General features: G+C 38.8%; 1 protein-coding gene across 1 annotated transcript in view; it reads right to left on the reverse strand.

The window, feature by feature from the left end:
- Positions 1–629: 629 nt before the first annotated feature.
- Positions 630–14,499, reverse strand: part of ZCCHC24 (zinc finger CCHC-type containing 24) — a 104,826-nt gene continuing 90,956 nt past the window's right edge. The window contains exons 3-4 of the mRNA XM_052678086.1: positions 13,619–13,783; positions 630–3,180 (exon numbers count right to left, since the gene is read on the reverse strand). Coding sequence (XP_052534046.1) covers positions 3,067–3,180; positions 13,619–13,783 — 279 coding nt within the window. The 3' untranslated portion in view covers positions 630–3,066. The remainder of the gene's footprint in view (positions 3,181–13,618; positions 13,784–14,499) is intronic.

Raw genomic sequence — 14,499 nt, forward strand, 5'->3', positions numbered from 1 at the left:
CCCAGTGCTCTCCTGTCCCACCCCTTGCCTCTCAGCTCCAGCAGAGACAGTGAGATCAGCACGCTGCTTCCAGCCCCAGGGGGCTGCAGTCCAAGTTCGGCAGGACAAAGTAGGGCAGTGTCTGGCTTCTAGCTTCTCCCCACATTTTTTTAATCTGTTCTTCCCCAGCATAAGTGCAGGGGAAAATAGATTTTCCTCCTAGATATTTTAGATATGCTTAATATTTCTTACATACTTTGTCTTCTACCTGGAAAAATGTGATATAAATATGGAACTCTTTTAACTCTACTTTTAGGAACTGTTACTGTACATGGAGAGTTGTTAAGTATGTTGAAGTTGATCACGTATATTTTTAGGAAGTTTATTTTAAAATAAAACCTAAAAGCACCACCATGAAACACTGAATCTGGATAAACAGTTTTTAAGAGAACACTGTCATGAGAATAGCGATGATTGCATATGATGGCATTAGCAGTTGGCCTTTGTTCAGTATCTGCTGGTATGCTCTATATTGATGTAGCTATACCATGGGATGTGCTATTCTACTGATTTAGTGGTTATCAAAAAGCAGGAATTATTTAAAAACAAAATGCTTGGCAGCAACGTTACGGAGAAAAATAATTCTCTGATTTTCTCCTGATGGTGTTCATCTACTTGTCCTTTAGTTGGATATGAAACACCAAGGATATTTCTGTTCATGTTCTGTTAAGCGCTCAAAAAGGAAAAAAAAAAAAAAAAAAAAATTGGATTTAATGCGTTATTCTTTCAGTAAAAGCATGCATGCTGGAAACTAATTATCAAGATTAACAAGCTTTAAAATCCACCCTCAAAATCACCTGTGTATTTTATTCTCTTATAGGCAAGTTAGTATCTTTGTTTTTCTCTAAGGTATTTTTTTTCTGAATCTGTGCAAAAGAATGCATTTCTATTTGAAAAAGCTGAAACTGTATATCTTGACTGACGTAACTGAGATCTCTTATTAGTGTTAACATTCAATAATATTATTCTTCTGCTACTCTAGTTTATAGAACTACCATCTTGGCAAAACTAGTTTCAAAGTGATTAATTTTCTTTAAGATTTTAGAATTACATAGCATTTTTCATCCAGTGATGTCAAAACGCTAATAGATACTGAGTATGCCTCACAACACTGCTGTGAGGTAGGTGCACTGAAGTACGATTACCCCCCTTTTGCAGCTGGGGGAACTGAAGTCCAAGAAGGATCTCGTGACTTGCCCACAGCCAGGGAGCTAACGCAGGAGTCATGGTCAGAATCAACAAATCCCAAGGCTTTTTCATCAGACTGACCAGTGGGCTGTGTCACTTGGGCTACACATAAATAATGCAGTTTGTGAGATATGTATATTACCCTACCACCAGAATAAGCAGAAACTATTCTGCCCTGTTTAGAACAAAGCAGAGAAATGGTCGAAGTTTCACCTTAGAACAAATTCTAAAGACCTTCACATTTCCTACAGGAATGCTCACTGAGTTTTCAGTTCGCTTTGCAAGAGCTTGACTGTACTTATTGGTTATGTTTTGGTATTACTTGGCACAAAACCCTCTCTGTATTAGTACTGTGGAATTAATCCTCAAAACAGATTTAATTCACATCAAGTTATGTAGGATTTTAAATATTTCCACTAAGTATTCACACAAATCAATCTCTAAAGGAAACCTCACAAAAATAGAAATGTTTTTTTTTTTTTAAAAAAAAAACAAACAAAACCCAAACCTAAAACCACACAAACCATTATCCCTGTAAGTTTTCTCAGTGAATTGCTTGTTTTGTCCTTATGCCCATGTATTCTTATACAGACATATAAACAGGATACTGTCTCGAGGTACTTTCAGCTCATCCCTGATGAGATACTACTTTGCAACAGGATCACCCTGCCCAAAGTTCCACCTGAAATGGGACAACCAAATATAACTCCTACATTTCTCCTAAGGTAAATAGGTGTTTCAGGAAGACAGGAAAGTGGGAATATTATAAAGAGTGTTCTTCATACCTCATAACACCTTATGGCTAAAAAGTTTTACATTGTAACAAATTTGTACAGTAGAAAACAGGACATAAAAAATATTTCCAGAAAGTGGCTTTAAAACTATTATAAATAGTAAGTTTGGCTAATCGTTCAATTATGGATTTGGAGGACAATTTTAAGCATTCTTATCCCCCTTTATTCACAGTAAATTTAGTGTGCTTGCAGCCTAATGAATAGCGCATACACATGCAAAACCTCTTGTAGCAGAATTATATGACAAGAGAAAGATCTGTTAGTCACACAACCAAGCCAATTTTATCTCCTCCAAAAACCTCTTGGAATCCTTCCCGATGCTATGGGTCCCATTATGGCGTTCCCTTTCTGTACAACCACACCCTCAAACAATTATTCACTTTTTTTTGCCTCAAAATTGCAAAAAATGATTTTGCCTGAGCCCTGCCTGAGTGACACTAACAAATAGAAAAGTCCAAGAAAGCAGCAACACAAAACTCTCAGACTTTCTAAAACTGGGAAAACAATTATTTTCCTTCTTTTATGCTGTGGCTTGTTTAATCTCCTTTTGTCTTGTCATATAATAGGAATAATATTCCTGTCGTGGGTGAGTGCTTTTAATTAGTGGCCCCACAGTTATTTCACCTCTGCAAAACCCATTTATCACATATAGTCCTTGTGAATATTATATCTTGCCTAAAGAATAGTACTTCATTTCACCTGACCATGATATAGGGTCTGTGTAAACAATCAGCAGAACCTGCAACTGTGGTTCTGTTGTGAACACTATCAGTAATGCTTATACGTGTGTACATATATATATGTAAGCTTACATATATATGTATGTATACAAATTCACCATAGTCCTGTAAATACCTGTTGCATGTGTGTGCATACACAGGAGAAATGTTACATTCCGTTAAAGGTAAGGCATACTGTTAGGTTATAGATAGGCAATATTGGCAATTATTTTAGCTTTTATCTTGATGTGTTGTGTTGCTCTTGATCGTGTGCTGTCAGAGGATCTTTAAGGATGAGGGGGACGGGAAGAGGCCACTTGGAAGGTTTATTGCACACGGCGGCAGTAGTAGCCCAAAACTTTGCACTTCTCACACAGGTGCTGGGGATGTTCTTTGCTCTGGTCTGAAACGTCCAGGCCATCCGGCTTTTCCAGGGGTCTCTGCAGAGAAGAGTGGGAACAAGAGTTGATTCAAGGCTTTGTCACTGCTGTTAATTTCTACCACATGTGCTGAGCATACTTCTATGCTTAACCAGCTTTCTCCTCACAGTTACAAAAATCCTGCTGTCTGAGCAGACAAAATATTTTCAACTCTTTGCTTTATAGTGGCATGAAGTTGCCTCGCAGTCTTGAATGTTGTTCTTCATAAAGGTTCTGTTTACCTTGCTGTAGGTAAACTAATGAAAGCCCGAATGGGGAGTATGTTTATGTGGTGACACAGCAATTTATTCCCTTGGCTCCAGTAACTGAGACATCCCAAAAGCATTAGCACTTCAAGCATGGGAATCCCACTGCCCAGAATGCCAGAAGGGTTAACAACACTGCGATTAGCTGCTGCTACAGGAAAACTGTTTTACCTATGCACAGATATCACATAAGTCAGTGAGGTCTCAATCCCATATTTACGAGGCTGATGTTTGTTTGTTTGTTTGTTTTTTAAGTAGAAGAGCTGCAAAGCTATTAGTAAAAACAAAAACAACAACAACAACAAAGAACCAGAAAAACAATCTCTGTTGTGAACCTGACTGATAATTTGGATATATTGCTAAAGAACACTTGTAGAATCACAGGGCTGGCAGTATATTTAACTAAAAAAGGGAGCAAAGCTGCTTTGAGTTTAGTAATCCATGTGCTTTAATTTTCTATGACATGTAAGAAGTTTTGCAATCACTTGGAAAATATTAAGTATTTTAGTAGGGATATTGCTGTTTGGAAAATCTGATCAGCAGAAGTGATAGAGCTGCGAGGTAGAACATAACACTGATGTGCACAGTTTGTTTTATACTAACAAAATGCTGTAACATAATTTCTCAGCTTTCTTGGAATGTACCTGAAAAATGATTTAAATACTCAATGCCTTACCAAGAAGAAGACAGTGGAAGTTCTGTGGAACTGTGGTAGAGACAGTGCATGATGTGAAATCTCAAAATAAGCCATAAGCATCTCACTGTTCTTACAAGGATAGCAGACTACTGCTTATCTTTCTTGTAACAAAGAAAAGATGAAAAAAAAAAATAAAATGATGGCCATTTATCTTTTATACCTTCCCTAAATACTACAGGCCTGTCATCATCTTTAAAACCTGGTACACCTGGTCTTCTAAGTTTCCTGGTTATTTATTTTTAAATTCTGCATATCAAAGCCACCCATCTGAGTGTGAGTGAATAAGTATTGACCTTTCTGAAACTTTTTTTTTCTCTTAGTGTTACTCTGCAAGAGCTGCTCACACCCTATAGAATGGAAGACTTTCCCAGTGTTCAGTGGTTACAGTCAGGCAAAATGTACTCTTTTCCTAAAAAAATAGTCTGCAACTTCTTGCTATAATCAGTTGTATTGGATTATAAGTACAACACTTGTTCATTATGTTGCATAGCTAGTAGAAAGAATGTATGGGAGCAACTCAGTAGTGATTGCCAATGTCTTGTCACCAGTTCAGGATTCCTACCCACAGCACGTTGCCAAAATTTTTCTCTGTCCCGGGCTAGAGGCTATGTGACCTTCTGAGCTTAAATTTGTTTATAATTTAATTTCACGCTGTTTTTCCTTTCTTGGAGAGGGGGTGCTTGAACCTGTATTGATTGTGTATGAGGAAGGAAGATTTTGGATCTATTGGCAACCTCGATTGAGACTGCAACTCAAATGCTGGTGCATTCTGGGCTTCTGCCACAGCAGAGACAAGTTGAATAAGCTTATTGGGTCAGAAAAACTGCCTTTATGACTGTTCCACAGCCTATTCCACCAACATCTGCCCATAAATTTTCTTCAACAGTTTGCATTACATAAATCTTCCTCAAAGATGATGTCCAGGTTTAGGAGCTCCAAGATTTAATTTATTCTCCAAAATGGAGAATTTTAGAGCTTTGAAATGTTGCACTTAAAACAGTCTATTTGACTCAGCTCTGATTGCTTCTACATGTTAGCTGTGTTCTGATTAAAGAGAAAAAAATACAGCAGTTATCATGTTTATTGATATAAGCCAGATTTTTTTAATACACATGGCCTTGGGAATCATTTTTCCTGGAAATAGTGCAAAGGACATTGGGAGTGTCTTGAAGTGCCAAGAGTTTTTTGGACTGTTTTCAGAAACAATAGCTCTCCGTGGTTTGCTTTCCCCCTGCGTTGATTGAGCTCAGCTTTTTGGCCCACGAAACACTTCGATTTCAGAGATGTTATTGTTACCTCTGTGTTACGACATAGAGGCTGGGGAGAGAGGGGTTACAAGGCAGGAAGCTGGGTTTCCAAGGGCTGGCTGGAAGGAGCTGAGCTGAGCCCAAACACTGCTTTTGCTGAGGGCTGAAGCCTCAAAATGGTGGTGGGCTTGCACAGTTTGTGCCTAAAATGAAGCCCCAGTTTATCTCTGTGGGTTTCCTGCAAGCCAAAAATCCCTGCAAGAGCTCTGAGAAGCAGCTGTTTTCCTCCCATTCTTACTGCTGATGTTCTAATCGTGTGGAGGCCTTTGAGGCAGTAATCTTGCAGACTTGCAACTTTAATGCTATGCTAAAAAGGATATTAGATAGCTAAAGGTCTGCAGGTGATGAAGTGAGATTTCATTTGTACAGGCAGCTGAGGCTGACTCAGGAGCACTCTCACCAGCTTTGGAGGGTGAAAGCAGAAGGTGGAGAGTGCTGAACAGTTGTGTGGCTGCACACTACAGGTAATTTGGGGAGTTGTCTGAATGCTGCAGAAGATCCACTCAGCTGTGGAGGCTCTCTAATCCTCCAGCCCTGTGCTGCCAGGAGCCCAACAGCAGGAAGGTTCAGTACGCTCAGAGCAGGCCTGGGAAAGAGGACTGGCTGCTTGGCTGAAGGAACAGTGCCTTTCCTTAGAAAGAGGAGAAATGCAGCCTGTAAAAGAGCAGAAAGTCCTGCTATATTTCTCTGGGAAAGGTATTCTTTCTTCTGTAAAAGGGAGAGTTTAATGTTTTGGTTTTCTTTTTTTTGTAATGCAAGTAAACAGGATTTGATGGTCTACTTTCTGTAAATACTATGGGGAAGGGCATTTCTCAACGTCTTGAGTTTTTGCATCTTTTTCTTTAGCATTCTTTGGTAGTTGATGGCTGGAAATGACCTTATGCAGCTCCGCCAGGAAGGCATTTGACAGCAGTGACTAAAGCCATTGCCCAAGGTGAATAAAACTGAACTAAATTTAAATTAGCAATTCCTGTCCTGCAAACTAACTTAAGACTGTGAAGTATTGCTTCCCCAGTCTACATGTACTGATTAAACTCTGTATTCCATAAATCCTTTTTTCAAAATAAAGAACAAAACATACTCAAAGTGACTCATATATACATAATGTCTTAGATGTTAGTGGAAATGTCACAAGGACACCCTTTAGAGAAATTATTCTTAGTGGAAGCAAAATGGGTGCTTATATTTCTATTTAGAAGTTTGAATTTTATTTATTTTTTCCCCTTTAGAGTGGAACAATTTGATTCTACCTCTGGTAGATAAATCATATCAAAATTTAAATGCAAGAAAACAAGTATATTTCTGGACTCATTACATCAGGCCTTAATGGAACAAATGAGATGAATAGATGACATTAGATCTGTGTGTAAAAATTGATTCTACAGCTAGAGGTGGCAGGATACTGATAAAGGGCAACAATCTTCAGGTGCATTAGCTTCTATGCTTCTCTCAAGGCACAGACACTCTCAAGAATTTGTACATTGTTAGTACAATAAAAGATTATGGATTATGGATGTGAAAGGATTAAATGTAATGTGTTCTTGAGTGGCAGAGCTTTGCTCTCCTGCCTGTATGGCATGAACAAGGACTTCAGTTGTGGCTGTGAAACAAAAAGACTGCAATGAGAAGGCTGCAGATCCATGGCATGAAGATGTGAGAGCAGGCAGCCTCTGTTAGCGGCATGCCTCTGGAACAGGCCAGCTAGGAATGAAAGAGAGCCACCTGAAATGAACAGCAGAAATCTCTCTCGGTTTCAGAGAAGCAGCAGTCTGGGATGACCTGTTTTCCAACTGCTGGGGCACACAGAGGTGGAAATGCAATGATTCCCCTCCAGCTGCTGGGGAGGAATTAAATCCAAATAGGAGAGAGGGTACTTGCAGGCCTCAATCTGCTCACTAGTGTGTTGGGCTTTAGAGTGATCAGAGCCAATCCTCCCCAAGCTGAGGGAAGAGAAACTGCACCTGGACAGGGGAATTATGATGGAATCACTGCACTGCCTGTGGAAGTAATAGCTTGGATAACATGAAGAATGTATTTACATACCAAATTATTTTCAGTCTAGCGATAAATTCCTGACAGCTGGAAGTAAGTCATGTCCAAGAGGACAAGTCAGTCACCAGATGGCTGGTTCTACACTGGTGCAACAGCTGTCATCACAAACAGCCCTGGAGTCAGCCACGAAGTCAGAGGAGAAGCCTTGATAAGAGGCCAGCCAGGAAGCAGGCACAGATGCTGCTGCTAGAGCAGTCAGGGGAAGAAAATGAAAATTCAGAGCTTGGCGTCTGGGCTGTTACAATGCCAAGAACACTGGTGAAAGGCTAAAATGACTGGCTCCACACTGGAGCAGTATAAGGAAGAGTACAGACAACTATATGGAATCCAAATTTCAGGAAATAATAAGAGGTAGAACTAAGTTCCATCTGAGGCTCCTTTTTTTTTTTTTTTTTTTTTTTGTTATTGTTGTTTTGTTTAGGGTAGATAATGTGATTAGGCAGGAAACCTCTTTTGAAAGAGCAATCCAGTAACTTGTTCTGGGCAGTTCTTTGCTCTCCTGTTTCTCAGCAACACTTGAACTCAATGGGCCTCAAGGTCTTGGGAATTCCTGTAAGTATTTCCACCAGGAACTTAGTCATGAAGACAAAAATGCATGCAGTTTTTTTGGAACAGCTGTAGCAGTTTTGCAGCTCAGGTGTGAAAGCCACCTGTTTTTTCCACTCTGAATTAGTTGGTATCAAGGCAGCAGACACTTGTGTTACTACTTGTCATGCATGCTGTGCCATCCCTCTCAAACACGAAGATTTAGAACTGTGTTTGTAGAGCACTCTGAAGTATATACACAGCTGTAAAATTGCTGAGAAGACTTTTCCTGCTGCAGAGAGATTAAATGCTCATTCTCACAGATAGGGTATGTGGAATAAAGGAACAGAGCTGAGGAGACTTTCTTGTGGGGAATTGGCACAGAATCTTTTCACTCCAGGAAAAAGCCTCCAGGAACCAAGAGCAGGTGAAAAGGATGTGTTGCTGCTCTCTTCTCCGGGGAAGTCTAGTGAAAGGTATGCATAGGTAATCAAGATTTTAGCATAGCTATAAAAGCCATTCACAGATACAGCATATGATCTTGAAGGGCTACCCCAGAGCTATCCAGTGAAGATTCTTGTCTGCAATACTCTGATTACTGCTTGAGCCAGTTCAATGGAACTTACTTAGGCTCAACTCATCCCTTGTGAATACAATCTAATCAAGCCCTACAGGACTCAGAAGTCCACAGATGGAGTAAAGCATCTGAGTAATACAAAATAAAGAGATGCAGATGATGCCTAGTAAAACCGGCAAGCCTGGGAATTGATTGAACTTCTAATTCACAACAGCATATATCAAGCAAATCATTAATATAAAAATTTCAAATTTTTTCTCCTAAATTGGATAAAGGCATCCTAATCTCCAATATTCAGGGTTGACATTAAAAAAAAAAACATATGGTGGACCATGTGGTTAAGCTTCAGCTACTGAATAGATTCTATAGGAATACCTGTCTACTGGAGGAGAGAGTGGGGGAACTTAGAGGCAATACTGGAGGATGAGGAAGTATCCTTGAAGATGGTTACTGTGTCTTATCCTAAATCCATACCTTCCTGTGGGCACTTTCTACTGCCTAGGATGGTGTGTGAAATGGAGGATGTTGATCTGACCTGATACAAGTTCTTGTGACAGAATCATTGTGACAAATCTTTCATGCAGTATACATGATGGAAATGGAGATGCTGTAATATGCCCTCACCAGGGAAATGTGATAACTGTATTTTTAGAAATGGTCTGGACTGTTTGCAGTTAGGTAATTTTTGTAATTCTGAAGGCTCTTGTAACTCAGCATAAGGTTAGTTAATGTTGAGAAAATAACAATGATTAGCATCTGTCAACAAAATGACCCTCTTCTAATAATGTAGAGATAGTATTGTGACCTAATGGTTTACCAAATGGTAGGGTAAGGAGTAAGAAAAGGATGCTGAGTTAAAATACATTGCATGGGGGGTTTATTGACCAGATTGTTTTGGAGAAGAAATAATTTAATCTGCTAGAAGTAATACTGTCTGAAGTAGAATTGAGGTTAAATTTCTGACTGGCCAGTTCATCTGGGTTTTGTTAGTTTAAATTATATATATATATATACTAATATCATTTAGCATGATAACTACAAAGAAAGAACAAACGTTACAAAACAGCAGTATCAACTTATTTCTTGAATGGAGTTTTATCTGTACAGGTACTGAGTGTAAGAACAGCTTCTAGAGAGAGACAGTGTCTTTATTATATTAAGCTGAAAAAGATGTGCATTGGATGATCCAGACGAGTGGAAGTACTGTCTAAACCCTTATAATGAAGTCATTAGGAGAACAGGATTAACTAAGAACTTCCACTGATGCACTGAGAGGGGGAAAAAAATGTTTGTTTAGAAATGCATAGGAACTCTGTTCATGAAAGAGAACTCTCCTTTGGTATATGTCAACAGAATAATGAAAATGAAGGAAAAGCAAGAAGTGTATACAGAAAATGATAAAGGAGTGTAGGTAGTTTTAATAGTTTATTATAATACAAGTAAATCTTGCATCCACAGTTTGTGTCAATGTTTTAACCTTCAAACTCAAAACACTGGACTTTTTAATTAGAACAATCAATCACTATGCTTTTATAAAATACATAACATTACCATAAAAGCATTGCTGACTGAGTACAGCGCATTTCTAAAAAGCTGCAGAACAGCAATCCATAGACATGTATTAAGATATGTTTAACGTCTGGTGTGGGGCTGGATGCTTAGGGCTGGATACTTTGCTGCTAGCTCCGTGCATGAACTGGTGTTTTCTTTACTGTCTGGCTATAATTGGTATGTTTAATTAGAAATACAAGGCACTGGAAGAATGAAAAAGAATGGAAAGAACAGCAATAGTGAAACTGAGATATAGAATCAGACAGAGGTAAGGCAAAATGAGAAACAACAGAATGAGAAATCTTTCAACTTGAGGTTGTAAGTTTGGATTTTGGGGGGAAAAAGCAGTATTGACTGGCTACAGGTTCTTTGCGTCTGGAAGCTTAGCTGAAATGCATAGTCCAGACTTGAAGGTCTCACCTAGCAGCAACTACTGCTGAGACATGGTTACATGGATTGGTAAGAAGAGTAAAGCCTTTTCACATCCCAGATTATGGTCTAAGGGGATGATGTGGAAACACAGTGATGGAGTTCAGCTGTGTAAACCTGCGTTGCACATGCTGTGATTGTTCATATACATGGTTCTAAGGAAGAAGCACTGTGTACTCCAGCCCTTCCACACAGTCTTTGATGTCTGTGCTATGCAGTTCACAGACTCCTCTAGCCCTGCCATGGGGGGCAGCTCTCCTCCTTTACTACACAACATTTTTGTTCCCCAGTATGTAATGTATTTTGTGGATGAGATACTTCCAGAGCAAGTTCTTGTGACTCTTTGAACACTGACAAAAATAATGGAGGTCATTTAGAAGAACAAACAAAGTACATATTTATAACTTTGTGTTGTAAATCAGTGTTCTTGTAATTCCTCTCACCATCAAGACTCTACTTCTTTATGTGTAATAAATGCTCAGCCTGGATTTTGGTGCAGTTGTCTAAGCAAGCTGCCTAAGCAAGAGCAAGGAATCAGAGACTTCTGAAGCTTTGAACTAGTGTCTCATCAGTTAACTTAGGTTTCTAAAGATAACCTCTTGTTTTCAGATTTGGAATCAGAGTGGTGCTAACCTAGAGATGGAGGGGGATTAGGGTTAGGTTACATCATCTGAACTGTCCAGCAGAAACAGTGACATTCACTGACTTGGCCATTAGTTTGTTCTGCAGTGGAAGTAGTTCCATGTTATTTAAATGAACAAATAACCCCACAAATAAAAAATCATCTCGAGTGAATTAAGTGGGTCAAGTCTAAAGCAAGCCCTCTGCCATAAACATGTTGGATTTCAAAAACTCTAATTTACATTTCTTCAAGATACTACGTAGTATAAATCGATATTTTAGCTGAATATGGGAATGCGGAATAACCTTAGCCAAAACTTGCCCTTAGAATTAGATGAATATACATGTGTATAAAAGGAAGAAATAGAGTTGATTAAATTTTCCTGGTTGGGATAATGCTAATAAGCTTGTTTCTATCTCTATTGCTGCTTGTTGCAACGAATTTCAGTACTTCTATCTTTTCATCACAATAAAATCACAATATTACTTAGGATTATTTTTTTATTAACATGCTTCCTCTCCCCAAAATCACATGAAATGGTATGAAGTGTTCCTTTTCACCTATTGCAAATACTCTCAAATAATCCATCTGTGATTTGAGCACGGGTTATGAGTGGGCAGCAGACAACCTGACCCATGCAGAGCTCTATTTATTGCTGAGATTCAGCTAGGATAAACTGTATCTGAAGCAAATTACACCTCTCAAACTCTTAAAATAATTCCCACTTATTCATCCATAACAATTTACAGCAATATTGCAAAATCACACTTAAATTTTTCTGTAATGCTTTTTGCATTTGCTCAGTATCAGCCATCTTGAAGAAAACTGCTGTGTGGTTTAAGACAGATGCACTCACAGATGTCTCCCTTTTGACTGTGCTGAAATTGGCAGCATTAAATCCTAGGTGTTGCTCCAATAGCAGTTGAAGTTGTAAAATCATTCCCTAGAAGCGAGCCTGCAATTGTATCTTTCTGGTTACGCGAAGCAAGCTTTCACAGAATTACAGAATTGTAGGGATTGGAAGGGACCTCCAAAGATCATCAAGTCCAACTCCCCTGCAAAGCAGGCCTCCTAATGCAGGTTGCGAAGGGAGGCGTCCAGGAAGGTCTTGAATATCTCCAGAGAAGTAGAATCCACAACCCTCCTGAGCAGCCTTGTTCCAGTGCTTACTGTGAAGAAGTTCCTTCACATGTGGGTGCAGACCTTCCTATGCTCCAGTTTATGGTCATTTCCCCTTGTCCTGTCCCCACAGACCGTTGGAAAGAAGTTGGCCATGTCTGTTTGACTCTCACACTTATAAACATTTATAAACATTAATAAGATCACCTCTCAGTCTTCTTTTCTCAAAGACCCAGTTTGCTCAGCCTTTCCTCGTAGGGGAGGAGCTCTATATACTTTCTAGTATATATTGGCTAATTTATTTATTTATTTATTTATTTGGTGGAGCTGCTAAAAATTACTTTCTGCATGAAAATCCAACTTCAACAAAATCAGTCTGTAGCCTGGTTTGTCAGCAAAATGAGGAATATGAGCTTAGTTGTTCTGAGCAATTGATCTGCCTCTCATTAACTACCATTGTATTAGATGATGGTTTGCAACCACTTTTGACAGGATACAAACAAGAACTGAGTCAGTCTTCCCACTGTAAATTGCAAATACAGGGGCTGGAACTGCAGGAGATGCAACTGCACTCCACAGGGGGCAGGAATGAAGGCTGTGGCTAGCAGCATTGCAGATATGGATTTCTTATTAGAGCTACTATTTACACTTGACTGTTTCAGCTTATTGAGAGACTTTCTCTTGAAGTTCCTAGCCTGGGCACCACCAAGTACTATGGAAAACAAGAAACACCTCTTTACACAGGCTGTCTTGCTTTACTGTTTAACTAAGTTATTTAGTAAGTAGGGGTCCTCTTAATATTTCTTCTATTTTATTGCTAGTACTACATATATACAAATATGTATCTCCCTACCCAAGTCCAGTCTTATTTAAATGGATGAACAAAAAAATTATCCTTTGGAAATAATTTCACTGACACTTGTGCAATAAAGCAGTTAATTGGTGTAAATATGAAGAGAGTCAGAAGTATCAAGACGCCCATTGCTACTGCTGAACTCGTTTTCTCTATTATCTAATGGCTCCATCTCAGATTGTATGGTCCCAAAGTCTGTTTTTATAATAAAGATAAGTAAAGGCTTTGTTTTGGAGGTATTTTTACTGAAAGGGTATTCAAATTTTGTGAAATTGGAAGTAGTTCACTTCCCCAGGACTCTGTGAACAGCTGCTCATTTGTGAAAGTTTGTGTTTTCTTTTTAATTATTATTTTAATTTTATCTTGTGGCATGCTGTAGTCCATGCCAAGTCCTGTTTAGGTCATAGCCAAGCTTCACAAATTCAAGAAAATTCCAAGTTCCACCATGTTGGTTCTCCTACCTGTTTGTGAGGATAAACGTTAATGTGGCACTTGATGCACTCTTGTCCCATGTTAGCCCAGGAGTTTCCGCTCATCCATTTTCTCTTGCATTTGGGGCACTTATATTCACCGAAGCAGCGTTTCTTGCCCTGGTATGGGGTCAGGCCTTCTCCCTTGGGACGAGCCTAAAGAAAGCAAAAAAATGAGTAGCAATGAGAGATCAGTGCATTTTAATAAAAGAGAGTAAAACAATGTCTTTGTACAGGAAACTATGAGAACAAGATACTGGAGACAGGCAGCATGAAGGTCATATCTTAATGAATAGTTTGTATGTTGAAGCTCAAGTTTAAGTTCAAAGAGGTACTTCTGAGAAGTATAGAAAAATTCAAGAATGCTTGCAGCTCTTCTGGCACTGAACTCAGCATTTAGAAATTTTTGTGCACATTTGCAAATAATATTTTTATTATGAATTTCATTATAACCAAATCATATATTGAATAAGTATTGTTATGATTATACATAGCATCTGGAGAAGTAGCTCAGTAGGCTTTTGTGGCTATGTCCTTATCTTCTCCAAGGGAAGTTTTCAGTAAGGAAGCTTTGCAAGTAAGAATTACATAGCCTTAAATATTGAAATGCAGGTGATACACTAGTATGGGGGTACACATTGCTATATGTGATAGTCAAACTGAGGTTAAGTATGAAGGAAAGGTAAGATTTTGATCAAAGGAAATCATTAATTTCATGAACTTCATTAGGATTTCTGCTCACTGTAAACAATGTTTCACTGATCCTCTGTTTTGAAGGAAACAGTAAAGGATTCCCAAATGTAATGAACTGCCGTGATGTAGAAATATTAAATATTGCCTAAAGAAAGCCTGCTTACCCAGGGAAGCTATTA

The sequence above is a fragment of the Tympanuchus pallidicinctus genome, unplaced genomic scaffold (assembly GCF_026119805.1).
Source record: "Tympanuchus pallidicinctus isolate F22 unplaced genomic scaffold, pur_lepc_1.0 scaffold16, whole genome shotgun sequence".
NCBI classification, from domain to species: Eukaryota; Metazoa; Chordata; class Aves; order Galliformes; family Phasianidae; genus Tympanuchus; species Tympanuchus pallidicinctus.